General features: G+C 33.8%; 2 protein-coding genes across 2 annotated transcripts in view; one reads left to right on the top strand and one right to left on the bottom strand.

Moving 5' to 3' along the window:
• Window positions 1-20,672, bottom strand: part of Cdc73 (cell division cycle 73) — a 106,584-nt gene that overhangs the window by 36,831 nt on the left and 49,081 nt on the right. The window contains exon 11 of the mRNA XM_021165244.3: window positions 1,356-1,413. Coding sequence (XP_021020903.1) covers window positions 1,356-1,413 — 58 coding nt within the window. The remainder of the gene's footprint in view (window positions 1-1,355; window positions 1,414-20,672) is intronic.
• B3galt2 (beta-1,3-galactosyltransferase 2) lies at window positions 7,071-17,362 on the top strand. The gene is made up of 2 exons (XM_021165248.3): window positions 7,071-7,704; window positions 12,233-17,362. The coding sequence occupies exon 2, from the start codon at window positions 12,356-12,358 to the stop codon at window positions 13,622-13,624; it is 1,269 nt and encodes a 422-aa protein (XP_021020907.1). The 5' UTR covers window positions 7,071-7,704; window positions 12,233-12,355; the 3' UTR covers window positions 13,625-17,362.

Below are 20,672 nucleotides of genomic sequence, written 5' to 3' on the forward strand. Positions count from 1 at the left end.
CTTGTCATTTCTGAATCTCTTATGTAATCTTCATTAGACTGGCAAACCACAACTGCATATCCTTCCATTCTAAAAAATGTATATAACTGCTTCTCTAATGTCGCTATACTTCATGGACATTATTCTCTGAATCCATTGTCATCTGTTACTCTTTTTCCTTTTCTTTTTTTCTTCTTCCTGAAAGTGCTCTTTAGCTTATCTTAAGTCTGGCAAAGATTACAGAGAAACTGTAGGAATATACTATTAGTGGTTACATGGATCAGCAAAAACCGTTTTTTTAGGTACCAAGAATAAAAGATAAACTCTAAAGCATTTCAATAGTAACCTTGCCTAGCAACTGTTTTAAAAAGTGATTATAGAACTTAGTGCTCAGCAGCACATGCTGAACTTCTATAGGAAAAGAATCCTCATTTGCATAGAATATCATGAACACAGAACAAAGAATTGTTAAATAAGGAGATACATATAGCCTTTGAAACAAATCTTAAGCAAAAATAAAAATATCATCATAAAATTGTCCTTTAACTCTTCAACTACATCAAATTTCTCAATTACTCAAAATGTCCTCTATAATGTAAGTTTATATATAATTGTTACAGTGTCACATAACTTATTTTGTTTATGATTTCTATGATTCTTGACAGGATCTAGAATCACCTAAGAAGCAAGCCTCCAGTCCTGTCTGAGACTGTCTAGATTATGTTAGCCTCTGGAAATGCCTGTGACAGATTATCTACATCACATTAATCAAGGTGAGAAAAGTCATCTTGAATGCAGGTGGCATTACTTCAGGTGCTAGGATCCCATACTACAATGAACAGGAGAAAGTGAGCGGAGCTAACTCTCCATTTCCCTCTGCTTCCTGACTATGGATGCAATGTCAGCAGCTTCCTCAAGCTCCTGCCTCAGTAATTTCCCTTGATAATGAACTGTACCTTTAAATTTCGAATTAAAATAAACCCTTCCCTCTATACATTGCTTTTGACAGATATTTTGTGATATAAACAAATAAGTAATCAAATCTTTAACTCAAATTGAGGAAAAGATAATCCAGTAAATAATATTAAAAATACAGATTTTAAAGATTCTGTAAAACTAAACATTTTAACTTCTTTATATTTTCCTGCCATGAATAAAAAGATTAAGGATGCTGGCCAAACCTTAATAAGCATTTTGTGTATATAACCACAATTTAAGACTTGCTTTCGGAATGCTGATGACTAAAATCAGCACTCAAGAGAAATGGCCTTTTGGTGTATTTTAGGCAAAACCATTATTTTCTTCAGATTACTACATCAAAAACAAGACCATTTAGGAAAAAAAAAATCAAAATTACATATATAATTTTTTTTTACCTGGTCTAGGTACAGGCTGGGCTGCAGGAGTTTGAGTCTTACGAGCAGATGCACCTTCCTTTAAAAGATAAAAATTGATGTATGACATCACATCAAAGTTCACTTAAATAACAATTAAACACTTTAAAGAGATCTCATAAAGCTCTCCATTCAGTTAGTTTCCCATTTGGCCAAGGCCTATAAGTTTGAAAATAAAATTAAATAAATAAAATATTTAATAGGAGGCTAAGACAGGCAGACTACTGTGTGTCTAAGAGCAGTTGGTGCTATATAGTGAGTTGTAGGCCATTCTGAGCAAGATATGAGATCCCGTCTCAAAAAGTTCCACCCCTAAAAAATTTACCAGTGACACAGGCAGAGCTGCTGGTGATGGCAGTCCATCTTAACAAAATAGACCCTAAAACCATGAGGCAAAACAAACAAGCAAACAAAAGCCCTCCTTGTCTTTTATATTATTTTAAAAGAAGGTATAGTAATGAAAATGAACAGCAGTAGTAACAGTAGCTGTTACCAATGAACTACTAAAGGAAAGTAAAATTTTTAATAATTTGTTTAGTTGCTAAATAAAATAGTATTTTCAAAAATGGTACTACTTTTATAACTTTTGAAGTCAATTTTCAATGAAGGGCTGAGGATCAAGCTTAAGGCCATGTATTCATTAGATACAACCTAGTCTACTTTAAAGTCAATCCTAACCTTTTCCCCACAGAAATGCCAAAGTGGATAAATGACACATAAGCTCAAGTTAAAAAGATGTAATAACCCTGTGGTGGTTGTTTGAATATGCTTGGCCCAGGGAGTGACACTATTAGGAAGCATGTCTTCTAGCTGCCTTTGGAACAAGAAGCAGAGCTCTCAGCTCCTCCAGTGCCATACCTGCCTGCCACGATAATGAACTGAACCTCTGAACCTGTAAGCCAGCCCCAATTAAATGTTGTCCTTTTTTAAGAGTTACTGTGGTCACAGTGTTTCTTCACAGCAATGAAATCCTAACAAAGTTGGAAGTTGTTACCAGGAGTGGGGTACTGCTGTGATAGGTCTGGCCATGCTATTCTTTGGAAGAATGTGTATTTGGGGACACTGGATTTGGAAAGCAGTGGAAATCTTTAAGTGGGGCTTAAAGAGCTATCCTAGCAGGAATATAGAAGAATTTGTTGCTGATGGTGATTTGAATTGTGGAAGCCTGGCTACAAATGTTTCAGAGGAAAACCATTTTATATGTGGCTGAGAGACTGTTTTTATGATATTTTGGTGAAGAATGTGGATTTTTGCCATTGTCCAGAGAGTCTGCCTGAGGCTAAGGTGGAAAGATTTAGACTAATTGCTTTGACAAGGGAAGTCTCAAAAAAGCCTGGTATGAATTCTGTTACGTGGTTACTAAAGTTCACGTTTATGAAGAGCCTCTTGGTGAAAATGAGCAAGCTTCAAAAATAAAAGTACAAAATGTATGGTTCATAGAATAAAGGAGCACTGTGCCATGAAGTAGAATGGAGCTGAATCCTATGTTCAAGGAGATAAACAGATTTAAGAGTGTGTTTGGTGACTTTTGGATAAGTGGTCACCCAGATAAACTGGGTGTTTATGCATTTGCCATTGAACAAGGAATAATTATATCTAGGCGTTTTTTTATTATCTGGTTATTGCTTTTATTTGGACTTTCAATCTGGAATGAGCTACAATCCAGAAATGGAGGACACAGGTTTTTGACCCGGATCTTGAGAAATAGTAGCTATGAAAAGCTTAGGTCCAGGCAAGGTATTACAAGCCTTTAATCCCAGGAGATAGAGACCAGCAAATCTCTGTCTTCAAGGCCAGCCTGGTACAAACCAAGTTCTAATTAGAGAAAAGCTTAGGTCCAGGTAATAGTACACAAAATTAATCCCAGCATTCAAATGACAAAGACATACAGATCTGTGACTTCAAGGTCAATCTACAGAGTAAATTCCAGGACAGCCAAACCTAGACCGTGAAGAATTTGGAAAACAAAAGGCTGGTGATAATGTACTAGAACAAGGCAGGCCATGTTCTAGCTCCAACAAGCAGCAGAACTCTGGCAGTGTTGGCCAGGTAGCACTGGGTTTGGAGTCCAAAATAGAAGGGACTACTGGGACAATTGATGTTGGTTAGCTGGAGCTAAGAAATTAGTGGTAATTTCCAGTCCCTTAATAACTATGTAAAATAGTAATTTTATAATAAACATGAAAATCAGACCTGTTTCAAAATCTAGTACTGAAATGAAAAAGTATTTAGTTCTTGTCTTGAGCTGAAATAAAATACAGGAGCATCAAACATAGGAGCCACACTAAAACACAAACAGAATGGAGACCAAAGTAGGCAGGACTGGACTGGACTGGTTCCCTTCTTGTGTTATTCAACTCCAATAGCTCAGTGTTTGAAGTGTTCTAACCCCATTTCTTGTCAATCTTTTTAAAATCAAGGATACATGATGGAACTTACACATAACAATAAACAGATGATTCCCAAAGTTACTGCTATTTTATATCATGCAAACCACTCAGAACCAGAAACTCTGTGAACAAAGGAATATTTTTTGTGTATTTAGTAGAAATAAGAAATTAGGTAGCTTTCCAAACCTCTTCTATAAATTTCAATTCCTTAAGAGTTAATTATAGACGTGTCTAGGAAAACTTTAAAACAAAAAATTAAACAAATAAACAACAACAACAACCAGTTGGATGGCTTGGATCAAAATGTCCAAAATAATGGATACCTTTTCTCCCCCTTAGGCCTGTGTTATAAAAAATAAAAACAGACCTATATAAGCAATACTTAATACACCACTAACAAGTCAGAAAACCTAGCAAAGCAAAATTTGCAAAATTAAACAAAGAAACCTGCCACATTTATGGAGTTAGTTTAACCACAGAATTCAGATTTAAAAGAAACTAGACTAAAGAAAGAAGGTTTGACAAAGTTGAAACAGAACACATTTTTACCATTTCTCTTGCCTGGAAACCTGAAGTTCTTAGAAAAGATCACTAAAGAAAAGTTTGTATCAGCCGGGCAGTGGTGGTGCACACCTTTAATCCCAGCACTTGGGAGGCAGAGGCAAGCAGATTTCTGAGTTCAAGGCCACCCTGGTCTACAGAGTGAGTTCCAGGATAGCCAGGGCTACACAGAGAAACCCTGTCTTGAAAAAAAAAAAAGAAAAAAAGAAAAAAAAAGTTTATATCATTGCTACTATTTTTCTATACTGTAAGCTCTTACTCAACTTAAATTTTAAGAAAAAAAAAGTAGATATTATTTAAATTCTTGCTTACTGTATACATGAGTACTATGCTTGATACACACTATGCCTGGTTACCAATCTTAGGGATCTTCTTGTCATATAAACACTTGCTCCAAAGAAAGCAGTAAAATAAAAATTCTCACTAGTGGGTAATTCAGGCTTGAACCCAACATAGACAGGAATCATTATTGAGTTATCCATAAAGCCCTTAGTAACTGAGATCCATAATAAATCCAATTCAGGACCAAAAATAGGATATCTCAGAGGCGATGTATATGCCAGTTGTTCTGGGATGATCAGTACACATTGTATAAAATGTCTCACGGGCACCTCACCAATATGTATAACTACCGTAAATTAAAAATAAAAACACCTTTTAATAAAATTAAAGAAAGCCATTGTAGGGGATACAGATCCGAAGTAGAGAACTTATCTAGCACTGTCCTGCTCTAAGTATCATCAAAGGATGGATTTAAAATATACTAAAAATAATTAGCAGAATAGTTATTTTCTCCTTCCCTAGAAAAAGGATGGAAAATGTATTCAGTCATCCTCATATTACCAATAATTAATAAGCTGTGCCTTAATGTGCATGTTAGCATAAAGCAGTGTAATGTCAACATTTAATGAAAAAAGTCAAAATGCATTCAGTAGTCTATTAATGATTCCTGGGATACTATGTCAATAATTGGGTGGGAACATTCACAATTTCTTCAGCAACCATGTAGTATAATGTTTAAGAGTAGATTACAGGAATTCAGATTTTAAAATTTTAAATAATCCTGTTTCAAAATTTTAAACCATCTTTCCTATCAGTAATTAGCTGGTATTTAGGTTACAGAACTCTGGGTACCAGTACCTCATCTGTAAAGTAGATATTAGAAAATTAAACTATCATAAGCGAATATCATTTACAACCAGCTCAGGTACTTATAGCTCAATCTAATTTGGAATAGACAATAATTGTACAGACCTCTAGCCTCAGTTAAGCCCTAATATTAGAAATCACTGATATTAAAAAGGCCACTTCTACTTTGGAGGAATAATTTAAGCAGAATCAATAATTTGTCTATGAAGACAAGAAAAAAAAGACAGTGAAGAATATAGTATAGAGCTTTAAGAGCCCAATACTAAGAAACACGGGTTTTATTCCTCTTCTAACTTAGGAAAGCCAAAGTTCTAAGCTTTAAGTTTCTCCTTATAGTTTTCTTTTTCCTTCTTTTTTACCATTCTATCATTTCTAGGGGGTGTAAGACACAAACTAGGACAGTCATAGGGTATACCTAAACCAAGAAAGCACACTGGAATTAACACATGAAGATAAGTAATTGAATACTATTAGAGGAAATGTAGTTTTTATTCACCTGGAATAATATATCATGGTCTGTGAAAATGGATGAAGTCTGTATCCCTAAAATATATAGCATAAGCTCTAAAACTATATAGTTACTATCTTTAGAATATCAGAGGGGAAATGTTAGTTATGGCCATAAAAACAAGTAACAAAAGTGCCTGCTCTCCTGAAAAAAAAAAAAAAAAAAAAGATGCCCAAATGTCCAGGCACTTAGTTAAGTATACCAGAGAAGGATTTCAGAGTCTCTAATACATAAGAAAAAACAAAAACAAAAAACAAAAAACTGTTTGATGGCACTTTACTAAACCATTTTCTAAAGTATTAAACATTATTAGAAGCAACAGACTCTAGCTCATCACTATACTTATTTAAACACACATCTGCAATCTATATAAGCATACTATTTTCTATATAAGAAGAAAAGTTCCAAGGTTGTCTCTACCTAAGGTTTTTAGTCAAAATGCAACCAATCCTGCAGAACTACTCACCAATCTTCAAGAAAAATCTATTCATGTGTGTTCTATGTACTATATCATTTTTAATTCTGTGATGCACGTTATTTTACATGAAAAAAATTAATGATAACAAGAAAGTGATTTAAAATTAAATTTACTACTTTCAAGAACACTAAAAACTGCACAGAGCAAAAAAGTAGGCAGTATCACAACATGAAGTAAGTCAAGGCAACTGACCTAGAAAGCTGGAGAAAACGGGGGAGGAAATCTAAGTTATGGACAATAGATGAAGGAGTTTTAACTAGACTAGCAAATCAGAACAATTAGACAAAAACTTCAAGAGCAGGAATGCACTGAAAGAGTTAACTTACACCAACTTACATGTAAAAGCTTCTATTACTTCTGCTCTACAAAAGTCTCTAAGAAACATGAAAGCCACCATCCAATACAGAAATATTTAGAAAGCCTGTGCATAAGTTCAAATAAAGATTAAAAAAACAAAACCTCCATTTCATCATAATACTTGTATTTGTTCTGAATAAATATGTACCACATAGAAGGAAGATTTCTAAGCTTTCCCCTACCTTGGGTTTTTAGTCAAAATGAACGCAAACAATCACGTGGGACTCAGCCAAGCAGTGACGTTAAATTCTGCTCTGTCAGAGACAGCATCTGTCAAGCCCACATTTAAACTGCTGCCTGCCTGTGCAGCACAGAAGAACCGTGCATTTCACATTACAGACTAAAACCCCAGGAAAACAGCTCAAAAAATCCTTCCTGCAGCTGCCAGGCAATCACGACGGAGAAAGGCAAAGCCTTTTTTTTTCCCCCAATGCAACTGAAACACTAAACCACAGCTCTGCTGCTTAACATTGCAGCTCAGCGCTATTACTAGAAATATGGATACTGAGAAGAGAATACAGCACTGCATTGTCCAGCCGGGAATACAGCAGATGTAAAGAGCTTCAATGCATCAACTGTCGGAAAGAGTCAACTGTGCACCAAATACAACAGACAGCTACAGCTCTTTTGTTTAGTGAAAGAGAGAAAATGAAAGAAAGGAAAAATCTCTGAAGACTATAGGATATAGACATATGAACAAGAAGGGTAACTTGAAGACACCCCGACAGATGGACACTTTGGATACTGTGAAAAGCAATCACAGGAGGCAGACTGTTGGGGGATGTGCGCATGTTCGATAGCATCGTTTTTTGCTGAAGTGATGGCGTGCCAAAAGTATTTTCAGTAGACATAATCCTCTCCATCTAATGCTCTGACCAAGAAAGAAAGGTATGTTGCTGTCTTGTGTATGATGTTCATTAAATGTGTTTTAATTTCCTAACCATACAGGCACTGATACACTTGATAAACAAGTTCATACAGTCCACTGTCCTTCAAACTATGAAAGGCTTTCTAAATACACGATTTTAAATTTGCCTTTTCTACTAGACAAGCTGTCGTTGCTTTATTCAATTAAATAACTGGGAGTAATTCTGCAGGATTGTAACATTACGAGGAAAATCAAATAGTAACTAGATTTACTGAAAAGGTTGTCTGAGAAATTAAACTAAAAAGAAAAAAAAAGAGCTCTCTAGCCTTTTTTTAAAAAACAGCAATTCTCTAGCAAATTAGGTCAAATTGATTTCTTATCTAATAAATTAAAGCAACTTCTTTAAAATGGTTATCAAGAGACAGTGGGGTAAAATTATATTAAATAGCATGAATATGATCTTATTATCTTGAGGTATTTTTGGAAAATCTCTTCAAAACAAAATCTTAACAGTTCATAGTAATATATTCTCTCTAATATCTATCTCTTCAGATAGAGATAGAAACAATTCAGGAGTACATCAGCAAATTTTAAGTGTTACTGAGCTACAAGAAGATACTACAAGTTACAACATTAGCCATCAGATTAAAATGGTAGTGAGTTTATGCAAAGCATAACACCACCACAGTAGTCAGTCACATGTTATTACAGTATCAATGAATACAACTTTAAACAAAGAGAGATCAATAGTTGTTCTAAATAGATTGGTGAAACAGGGAGTTTTTAAGTAACAGAGTGATTCTAAATAACCAAGTGTAAGACTGTTCCTGGAGTTAATTATAAAAGTGAAATTAAAAGTCTAGCATAAAATAGTTTAATATACAGCACCCATTAATAATGGTCAAATACAAGGTCAAATAATATCCACAGTAGGTTCCTAAGCTTTATTTACATGTGATAATGACCTGCCTGCTGCCTCTACATGTGTCTGCAGGACAGAATAAACTATCCTGGGGACAATGAACGGTAGAGTGCTCAGGGTCAGGGACTCAAAGATATTCCTAAAATCTTACAAACCTTTTTACGTATTCTGATTCTTCCTCTCACTTTCATAAAACTTACTACCCTAACAATCACAAAAAGCAAAAAGAAATAAATCTGTGGAAGCACTGTGTTGTAGAATTAAGATTGAATGAGTGTATTAGACTTTGTCATATATCAATAGATTCCTAGTCATAATTAAGTATCTTCATTCTGATAAAAATTACAACTAGAAACTAATCAAAAATAATTTTTAAAAAAATCTAGCCTCTGTTGGTATCTTTATTAAAAATTAAGCTTTATAAACTAAATATATCAAAGCTTTAAAAGTATACAAGTTTTTCTTATCAAAGCATCATTTAAATCTGGGACTGTCTTTAGAAACTAATATATTTATATCAACTTTTAAAAGTCAAAGGACAGGAACTCTACAGGAGGATACATTAAATAGTAATATCCTTACAAATTTCGGTCTATAAGATGTAAACACACACTTAAATCATAATAATTAAAACAGAAAACATCTATTTTTTAAAATCTATTAAAAGACATGGCAAAATTTTAACTCTTAGTTTTCTTATTTCCAAGAACTAATATTCAACAGGCATTAACCTGTGAATAATTTTATCATCTAACAAAAAGAGGAATAGTTACAGCAATTTTACTTTCTTAACAGCATGCACACACATACACACAGACACGGAGACAGAGAAAGACAGATCTCTAATCTCTATCCTGAGAAACTTTAGAAAAAAATGAATTTAAGGCTAGATGCATGCGTTTCATTTATCAGTGGGAAGTTATCAAATAGGTGTATTTGTACAGGGATTCCAAGCTCTCCTAGATTAATACTTACAAACATACAATTCTTATAAAATTTAAATTAAAGCATACCTCCATCTTATAAAATCATAATAGAACCACATAAGAATATATATAAAATTGCAATAAAATTGTTGAATATTAGTTCCTGAATAACAACAAAACTAAGTATTAAAAATTTTGCCATGTCTTTGAATAGATTTTTTTTTAAAAAATACATCTTTTTTGTTTTAATTATAATAATTTAAGGGTGTGTATATATTTTATAGGTTGGAATCTGTAATATTCCTATAATATTCAAACACTTTAGAATTTCACTTCAGGGACATTGTTTTCTTGTAAACAATGTATCTTACTGCAAAACTTCATCCCTTTAAGGTCTTCTATCCGTTCATTGAAATATCCTACCTGGAATTTAATTCATTTTGAACTGTCTTTCTTTAACAAAGTTTGCACTTTTAAAGTATCTGAATGACTAGATCTCAGTCATGTTCTAAGCATTGTTAAATCAACACAAAGCTAATACGTTTATATTTATAATACTTGAAACAGATCAAATGAACTTTCCAAAGTAACTTCACTTTTAAATTTATATACATAACCCTTTAATACCCAATACTCTCATTATGAAGTGGGGGAGGGGGGTGTCATTATCTACTACATAAAGTAATTTTCATATGTACTCTTTAAAATAGTTTTCTGCTTTAAGTAGGATTACATCTAGTTATAAGTACAGTCATGAAAAATTGTTTCTAAATCAGGCCATGAAGCTCCGTAATTTCAAACTCATATCATGCAGAAACCATGTTGCAAAGAATGTAATAGCTTTGGTCTTTATATAGAATGGTAAGATTTAAATTCACGTAAATAAAACTAAGACTAAATTAGATTTTTTAGAAACTACCGTGTGTGTGTGTGTGTGTGTGTGTGTGTGCTTTTGTGTGTGTGTGTGTGTATGTGTGTGTGTGTGTATGTGTGTGTGCTTTTGTGTGTGTGATTAAATACTTTTTTTAGGTTTGAGGTATAGCCTAGTAACTAAACGCACCATTCATTTTCAGAAACAAGATCAAACCTTAGTGCCTGTTACACATTAGAAATCTGTTCAAATTCCCACCTACTTGCTCCTCCTAGTGGTTGTTAATAGAATAGTACTTCATTGATAGCCAGCTAACACTTTCAAGCAGTAACTGAAAGGTGTGTGTGTAAATTTTATGCTACAATCACTCAATTTTTTGAGAACTTCCTTGTAAATTCTATTACTCTTCAAATGCATTTGTGTCGAGGTTAAGCTAAACTGCTATCAATCATAAGTAGATCGTTATCGTGAGATAAATAAGCACAAGCATTTACACATACAATTAGAAATAAGTGGCTATGTTAAAATTTTTATTTCCTTTGTTTAAAGAAATTATTTCAGTGAATAATAGAAAAATCACATATTGATCAAAAGAATTTAATAATACCATTCTCAAAATTAATGATTATATAAATGACTTCTACTTTGGGGTTTGTTTGTTTTTTTAAAAAAAACTAAAAGAAAAAAAAAAGCCAAAACTAGATATGTCTCTCTATTTCCTAAAACAGCATTTATTGGAATTCAAACTACTGCTATGACCCCCACTTCTTCATCTAGAAAATCTTTATCTATGAATAGGTAAAAACAAGGAAAAAATTAGCAAATACAAATAAGTTTATGCTATGCTGAAAAGCCTCTTGCAAAACAGCCAGTTTTCACTAAGAGGCATCACTAATTTCTTGTGAACTTCTGAACAATCTAGAATTATAAGTGTAATGCTACTATAAAGTCTTTAAAGTTAAACTAACTTCTGGCATTGCAGATCATGCAAAAAAGTGTAATTCAAGAATGTTTTAAAATGTATTTTGTGGAAAGTGTAATTTAAAGCAGTTCACAATAGTAGGAGCTATTGTCTATATTTTTCAAGAAGTCCAGAAAAACTGCAAAATACACACCCTTTGCCAAAACCATTGATACATTAAGACTGATATCCTGGATATATACTATTTAAGGGGGATGGGTAAAACTAGCAAAGTACTGTAAATTGTTAATTATTTATTGCTGTCTAAAATCTCACACTGAACTCACTAAACCCTAAAAATGAATTTTGACAGGTGTATCTTCTCACTGGCTTTTTTGACACGGGGGTCAGGGGGAGAGACTGGAAACATGCCAAGCAGTGTACTGTGACTAACTGAACCCTGCCACAATTAAACCTGCACGTTCTGTTCCAAAACCAATACATGTCCATTCTCCAAAACAGGCCACTGACTGTGCACCATATCGCCATGGTATGTCAAATCAATTTTAATTAATGTCAATAAATTTGCCATCTGTTCTAAAGGCCCTCTTACAGAGCCTTTGTCAGAAATCGAAAAGCATTTTTCCTGTCTACATGGACACAACATTAAAACCCTTTAGGTCAAAGGGACAGATGAGCAGAGCTATCGAAATCATCAAGTGAGTAAAATAAAATTAATCTATCACTTATCTTCTGAGTGTTCATTACACACAAGAATATCTTTTAAGGACACAAATCTTGTTGTCAGTAATTTTACGTTGCCTTATCCAGTTTTTTCTCAGCTTAAAAAGGTCCTTTTATTAGCTGACTTTTTAAGGCAGTTTGCACAATTTTGCATTTTGTAAACCATTATGCTTCATCTTTATAGAATGACATCGAGGGACGTGTATCTGAACCAGAAAACGATGAGTCAAGAACAGTATTGATTCAGGGACAGAACAACAGTGTTTTTGGCCACAGACATCTGTTACTATTACTGGATATTTACAACATGCTTCAGTGGAGAAGACGACACTGTTGCTTTGCAAAAATGACCTGGAATACTAAGAGGTCTCTGTTCCGGACTCACCTTATGGGTATACTTTCTCTAGTGTTTCTTTTTGCTATGTTTTTGTTTTTCAATCATCATGACTGGTTACCAGGTAGACCAGGATTTAAAGAAAATCCTGTGACATACACTTTCCGAGGATTTCGTTCTACAAAAAGTGAGACAAACCATAGCTCCCTTCGGAACATCTGGAAAGAAGTAGCTCCTCAGACTTTGAGGCCTCAAACAGCAAGTAACTCCAATAACACAGAGCTATCACCACAAGGAGTTACAGGACTAGAGAACACTCTCAGTGCCAATGGAAGCATTTATAATGAAAAAGGTACTGGACATCCAAACTCTTACCATTTCAAATATATTATCAATGAGCCTGGAAAATGTCAAGAGAAAAGTCCATTTTTAATACTATTAATAGCTGCAGAACCTGGACAAATCGAAGCAAGAAGAGCTATACGGCAAACTTGGGGCAATGAAACTTTAGCACCTGGCATCCAAATTACACGGGTTTTTTTGTTGGGCATAAGTATTAAGCTAAATGGCTATCTTCAACATGCAATTCAAGAAGAAAGCAGACAGTATCATGATATAATTCAGCAGGAATACTTAGATACATACTATAATCTGACCATTAAAACACTAATGGGTATGAACTGGGTTGCAACATACTGTCCACATACTCCCTATGTTATGAAAACGGACAGTGACATGTTTGTCAACACAGAATATTTAATACACAAGTTACTAAAGCCAGACCTGCCTCCTAGACATAACTATTTTACTGGCTATCTAATGAGAGGATATGCACCGAACAGAAACAAAGACAGTAAGTGGTACATGCCACCAGACCTTTACCCAAGTGAGCGCTATCCTGTCTTCTGCTCAGGAACTGGTTATGTGTTTTCTGGGGATCTGGCAGAGAAGATATTTAAGGTTTCTTTAGGTATCCGTCGTTTGCACTTGGAAGATGTATATGTAGGGATCTGTCTTGCCAAGTTGAGAGTTGATCCTGTGCCCCCTCCCAATGAGTTCGTGTTCAATCACTGGCGAGTTTCTTATTCAAGCTGTAAATACAGCCACCTAATTACCTCTCATCAGTTCCAGCCTAGTGAACTGATAAAATACTGGAACCATTTACAACAAAATAAGCACAATGCCTGTGCCAATGCAGCAAAGGAAAAGGCAGGCAGGTATCGACACCGCAAACTACACTAGAAGACTATTTTTGTTCAAATGTGGAGTCTGTAAATATTGCTTAAAGCATGTATAGTTAAAAACTTGATTATATACATAGGACAAGTTTTAGTTCAACTCATCACATAAAGGAATTCAAAGCTATTTTTTAAATTTCTGGATAAGATAATTCATACAATTGCAAATTATGACAAAAAGGTATCCCAAAAGAGTCTATTTAAATAACTGTATGAGGAGATTCTCTATATTAACATGCAATAATAAGCATGCATACATAAATGGTTCAAGTCTTACATTAGGGACCAATACAATGTATCTGCATACATTTTCTATATAAATCTTAATAAATGAAGACAGTAAAAAGATTCCTAGATTTACTTTTGATTTCACCATATAACTAAATGTAAATAAGACAGTACTATTGATTTTAAAGGAACTTTGTAATTGTGCAAAGAACAAATTTTCTGACCTGACTCAGTTGCAATAAGATTTAGTTAAGTTATTCCATAAACTCATTCATAGCATTCAGGTGTTTGAGCAATGCAATTCTCATTCAAGAATATACTTTTAAAAATAATTTATAATTATTTTAATTTCTTTTATTAATACTTATCTATACTGGGAAAATTATTTTGACATGATGTGATAAATGTGAAAAATTAATGTGTCTCAGGCTCAAGTTTTTATAAAATGAATTATTAAAGGTATCAAAATAGATGATAAATTTTGTTTCCTCATTGGTATTAAGGGTCAAGCCCATATTTCAATGGATTTTGCCTTTAAAATATGACACTCTTGGGGAGTGCTTTTATCTTCAACTATACCTGACTTAAAGTATGTCTGTAAAATAGAATCATATTCCTCTAGCTGAAATACAAGTAGTAACATAACAGCACAGGGGGGATGTGCGGTTTTAAATATGGAAGAAAAAAATGAATAGAGGTAGTAGTTTCATTCAATGTATTTTAAAGTTGTATATCTGCCAAACAGCGAGATATAGGAAAAGTTTATATTCTGAGAGCAGTGTACGTAAGACAACATTTAATCATTTTATGGCACTTATTTCTTTCTCTCAGTGTCAAGTTTGTAAACCTTCGGTTTTTAATTTGGTAGATGACAAATATTTGCATCACCAATTCAAACCATTTAGGGAATGGTGGGGAGAAAGCTACGTATGTTTGATAACCATTTGCTTTTAGAATGGACAATATACTTAATGCACTTTAATCAAGGTACTATTGGTTTTTAAAAGGTAAACAACAAAGCCCTGAACTAAATGCTATACAAATGTTCTCATATTTCATTTGGCCCTATCATGAACTGTAACATCAATAAACACAAGCCCAGTAACTTTGAAACTTAGTGTATCCTATGAATATTTATGAATTTTAATTAAGTCAGAATATCTCCTATCAGAATTCTAATAATCGTTTTTATCACTAAATCTAGTATGAAAGGATAAATTGACAGATGCACAAAAAGCTTTATTTGTTAGTAATACAGAGTTCTACTTATATTAAATGTATAGCTCATTTTTTAAATAAGAAGCCTAAGTATTCTATTCCACACCAAATGGTTATGAATAATCAGCTATAAAACAGATCCAGCTCTTAGCTAATGTTTATTTTTTACTTAATTTAGTCTATGTAATTGTAGTGAACAGAATTTCCTCACAAAAAGACATACACAGAGGACAACACCAAACCACACCAGTGATCAAAGACAGAGAGAGACCCTGTCAGTGTACTTGAGTCTCTCTGATATCACAAAGGTTTAAAATGAAAATGGGAAGTATGTATGTTTGTGAGCGTTCCTGCACAAGTATGTAAACAAAAAGAGAACTCATAAGTGATATTTTAAAACTATTAATAGTATAGGATTACTGGGATTAAAATACTGACTTAAAAAACACAGAGTTCTTAAAAATACTTAGGTGCTTACTAAAATTATTTCTATTAATTTGAAAAGATAATTTAATCATGGTCTGAGTCCTCAGAGAGCATTAAACCAGTCAAGTTATTAATGTCTAAAGTCTGTACTTTTGACTTTGGGAGAACACACAGTAGCATAGCTTCAGCACTGGAAAATAAGGCAGGAGGAAAGAGAGTTCAAGGCAATTTTAGGTTAAACAATAAAATCCTAAGAAAACCATCAAACCTTACTTTAAAATAAAAATTCTATTATTAATTTATTTTTACATTTAATTTTCAATAATATAAATGCTAACTTTATAAGCTGCTATATAATGTCTCACCAGTTGTTAATTATATCTTGTTTACCTTAGTACTATGAAATTTTTATATATAAGAAATGTTTGAAAATGACTATTATTATATTGATTTGACCAAAAGAAAGTTTACAGAATCAACTGTGTAACACTAAACTCAAAATGTTAATAGACATTTCAGAAGGAAAATGCAAATTTCAGTATTTACAACATTAGTTTGTTTGAAATAAAATTAGAAGTAATTAAATTCTTCAACAATAAATAATTTGCATTTCCTTAATGTCTTTCATGCATAAATACATAAGCACATACACCTAATTGGAACTTTTTAAATACCTGATTCCCCCCCCCCAAAAAAATAATAATAAAATACCAATAACAATACCGCACGCACACTATTTACTGACTGTGGAAGCAATGTATCTGGAACTGTTAAAAGTACCCTTATTGCTTTATACAATACATTTAGCACTAAAAGATAAAAGACTCATACAAGAGGTTAAATACATTAAATCACAAGGCTAGTAATGAAAGGCTTCCACCTCAGAGGTCATGCTCTTATCCACTATTATGATGTTCTACTATGAATTTCATTTATGGCAGAAGCTAATAGTTCTACAAAACCAAGCACAATTGGCTCATCCCACTATGCCTCATTCTCTACTTATTCTCTTTGGCCAGGCCCACAGATCTCACAGCCACTGTTCACTCACTGGCACATGGCATCAGGTGTTAGGGATACATAAGAAAAGGTAAAGGAAAAGACATTTGGTCCCTTGGTTGTTTGCTCTTCTCCTCTGCAAATATTTGTAAATGGTAACTTTAATTTTGAAAAATTGTGCACACTGCTGTTTTAGGCCCTGGGTTACATCTGCTAATAGTAGGCAAGTGACACTTAGAAATTTCACAACTGTAATTGTAGCAGACAAATACAGCAGTGCATAGATTTACCCATTGGACCAGTTCTCAGCTACTGATCTGTGGTAGGGCCAATGCCAACTCACCTGATTAAATCTAGCCAGGAGTGGTGGCACATACCTTTAATCCCAGGCAGAAGCATGGTGGATCTCAGTGTGTTCAAGGCCAAGCCTGGTCTGCATAGCAAATTCAAAGATAGTTGGCGCTGCATAATAAAGAGATCATATCTCAAGAACAAACAAACCAAAGATACTACCATGCCTTTTCCTAGGTACCCAAATAGTGGAAAAGAGAACTGACTCACACAAATTGTCCTCTGACCATTATAAGTGTGCACCAAGACACCTGTGCACGCACGCACACACACGCACACACACACAACATAAGTAAATGAAATAAAAATATTTAAAGAAAAAAAACAGATGCCAGATGATATAAAATTCAATATTAATTACTCAAGCACCTACTCTCAAGATTTTTAATGACTACTTTATTAATTCATTGTAGTCAGAAAGAGAATCCAAAGTGAAGATGAACATAAAGGTTATTCATAACTAAGCAAAACTAATTTCTACCAATATTAAAGGCAAGCAGGGTATGGAGAAGCCTACTTATACTATACTTTTGGCTACTTGGTAAGATGAGGCACAGGTTAATTATTTGAGCCCTGCAATTCCAGATCTGCCAAAGCAACATAGTAATACTTCAAAAATAAGACAAAATAGATAAAAGGCAAACTTTAGAAATGAGTGAAACACAGCCTTATTAAACTCCCCTGCCAATTAATCAGGATACAAAAATATATTTTAAATGGTTACAGTTCATATTCTACAACTATACTGAAAAATCATGATCTTAAAATTAGCTGACTTTTATTCATGTTTTTATCTATTTTGAGTCAATGAGTACCATTTAAACTTATACTGTATCTTTCCCTAAAGATTTACTTATTTTACTTTATGTGTGTAAGTATTTTGCCTGCATGCACATATATGTGCACCATGTGCATGCCTGGTGCCATGGATCTGCTGGAACTGGAGTTTCAGAGTTGTGAGCTTCCATGTGGGTGCTGGGTGTTGAACGTTTGTCCTCTAGAGGAGCAGTCGTGCTCTTAATGGAATAAATGTACTCGTAAGAAGAAAACATATGAGATATGAGCTTAGGTGCACAGTCCCTCCTTTTTAACAACAGAGGAACTCTTTCTTCTATGATACAAGGAATTTAAGTGAAAATTTCAATTTCTGGATTATATTAGAAATAGTAATATAAAAAAATATTATCCAACATTTCAAAAGAACTTTCTGTTTATTGAAAGACAATGGAGCCTCAATAGTGTAAAATACTTTTTAATTACTTTTAACTAAGACATTTGAGAGACAAAGGTGGGCAGATCTCTAGGTGTTTGAGGACAGGCTGGTCTACATAGGATGTTCAAGGATAGTCACAGCTGTGTAACAGACAAAACTCTGTCTCAAAAAAATTTTTTAATTATTTATTCTATCTGTGTTTACATGTGTTTAAGCACATGCCACAGCAAGTAGAGGAGAGCTTGTAGGAGTTGGGTTTTTCCTACAACTATGTGATTTCCAAAATAGAACTTGGGCCATCAGACTTGTCCCTAGTTCAGTGAATACTTCCAATGCTCAGGTTAAAGTTTCTAGATACCACTGCCTTAAAAAACAACCACTTATCATTGCAAAAATGGAAAATTCTTCCAGATCTGGAGTAGAAAATACATCAGAATGCCAGAAATCAGGGGATGGAGAAATTAATGAAGTCAAAATATTTAAGGTCTCAACTTCAGAGGTGCCCCTACTGACCTAAGATATCTGGGTAACTACTTGCAATGATTGATGTGTAAGTTTATCTCACTACAGTAACAGACATACTATAAATGTGTCATAATATTGTGTTTAATAGACAATAAAAATAAAATTTATTTTATAAAAAAATGGGTTTCAGCAACAAATTAATAAAACTCAGAAACTGTATATCTCTGAGATTACAGTGATTATTAAAGAGAATTCTGTTCATAGGATACAAAAAATAAACTCTGGATTCAAAAACTAACATAGAAAAACAAGAATGAAACAGTTACTACTTTGGCTAAAACAGTAACTGAGCCAAAAATTAAAAACATAAAATATGTACACAAATATGTACATGTGTTTATACACATTTATGCATGTAAGTATGTATTCAGTTCCTGCAAACAAATCCTTAGACTGTTATTTTTTTATTATAAGTTTCTGTATTTTTAGCCACAGTATTCTTTAATTTTATCAATTTCTCCAAGTTTTTGGTTTGTTTGCTTACTTCTTGATGGTAATCAAAAGCTAACTGATAAAACACACAGTATGAGCAGACTCTGCACTAATAAAACCATTTTTAATATCTCTGGGATTTTGTAAAATGTTAAGACTGTGCCCACAGCTGCTCTACTACATGAACAAGTTGGAGCAAAGAAAGAATCCAAGAACAATTAATCTGTTAAAGAACAGACTGAAGATAGGCATAGGGGCTCGTGACTTTAACCCAACATCAGGAGGCAGAAGAACTATGAAATCAAAGCTAGCCTGAGGTGATAGCAAGGCACTGGCCGGTAAAATAAATAAGTAGATAAATAAATAAAAATAAAATGCAAAGCTGACCATTGTCTAGCATTTTCATCTTTAGCCAAGCCTCAAAATAACTTAAGTTTTGTTACTTTTTGCAATTTAAAAGAGCTAAGATGTTGCAATAAAGATATCTTTTTGAGTCTGAGCCAACCTAATTCTAGTGATACAATGTAAAACCTGTGAGGTTAGAAATTAATGAACAAAGAGGAATGATCTAGCATTTTACTCCTTTTTATCTTAAGTTTGGTCTTTTTTTGTTTAAAACACCTTTCCATTATCAGAGATCTGTTCATACCTATACAACATTTTTCAAAAAGGAAAGGAAAACTAAAGAGCACACACACTTGCATCTAGCAGTGCAAACAACACACTGAAGGGGACCAGTAAACTTACTTTCTACAAAAATAAAATTCTTGAAGTTCAAAGTAAAACCTTAAACAGTTAATCCAGGGTCTATAACTATATGAACACTTAGTATAGATTTAAACCCTTTTTCTAGTCTCTTATCCTCAAAATTGCCATGCAGCTCAGGTTGTCTCTTGAGTGCTGGAGTTAAAGTCGTGTACCACTAAAACCATGAGTGCTTTCTCAACACTCTCAATACACAGCTACTGACCATGTGGAAATAGCAGAAATTACCCTTACTAGTAAATTCTATTGTGATGGTCACATGCTAACAACCTGGATCACTAATTTAAACCATACACTTTTCTGCATCTGACCCATCTAGTACACACATCACTAAAAACAAGTCCGCGATGAAAGAAAGAACAGCTAAGACAGTAAGTGGTTTAGGAAAAATTACTTTTCCTACAGTCTTCATAACTGTTTCTTAGTAAAATAAACTAAAGTGACAGAGACAAAAGCCTATGTGTAAAATTCATACTATACAGAAGATGACTTGCATATTTCCGTGGATAAGAACAATACAATGTAAACAAGAGGCCAATAGAAATAGTAGTGTGATCAAGGGTTTAGAAGAGAAACCCCAGCTAAAGTAGCAACAACAAGCTACACTTAGTTCTCTATTCTAATAAACTTAATGAGTACTGGGAATACTAACAAAGAAAGAAGCCCAGCCCAAATTTTAGTCTCAGAGTTCTGATACACCTGTATATTTAAATAAAGGAAGACTTAGGGAGGCTTGAGAGAGATAGATACATCTCATCATGCAGTTTCATCAAGGTGTGGTCCCACTAAGGGTTTTATCAACTCCTACCTCACAAGAAGCTGCTAATCTATTAGTAGTCACTGTCATTCCCAATGGGACTAATCTGGCTCCTAGAAGACATTCTGGCCCACGGTA

This window comes from Mus caroli, unplaced genomic scaffold (assembly GCF_978045245.1).
Source record: "Mus caroli unplaced genomic scaffold, Mus_caroli_1 scaffold_1, whole genome shotgun sequence".
NCBI lineage: Eukaryota > Metazoa > Chordata > Mammalia > Rodentia > Muridae > Mus > Mus caroli.

Bases quoted from the DNA above. Each gene is read 5' to 3' on its own strand.
- B3galt2 (XM_021165248.3), top strand. From the start codon at position 12,356: ATGCTTCAGTGGAGAAGACGACACTGTTGCTTTGCAAAAATGACCTGG.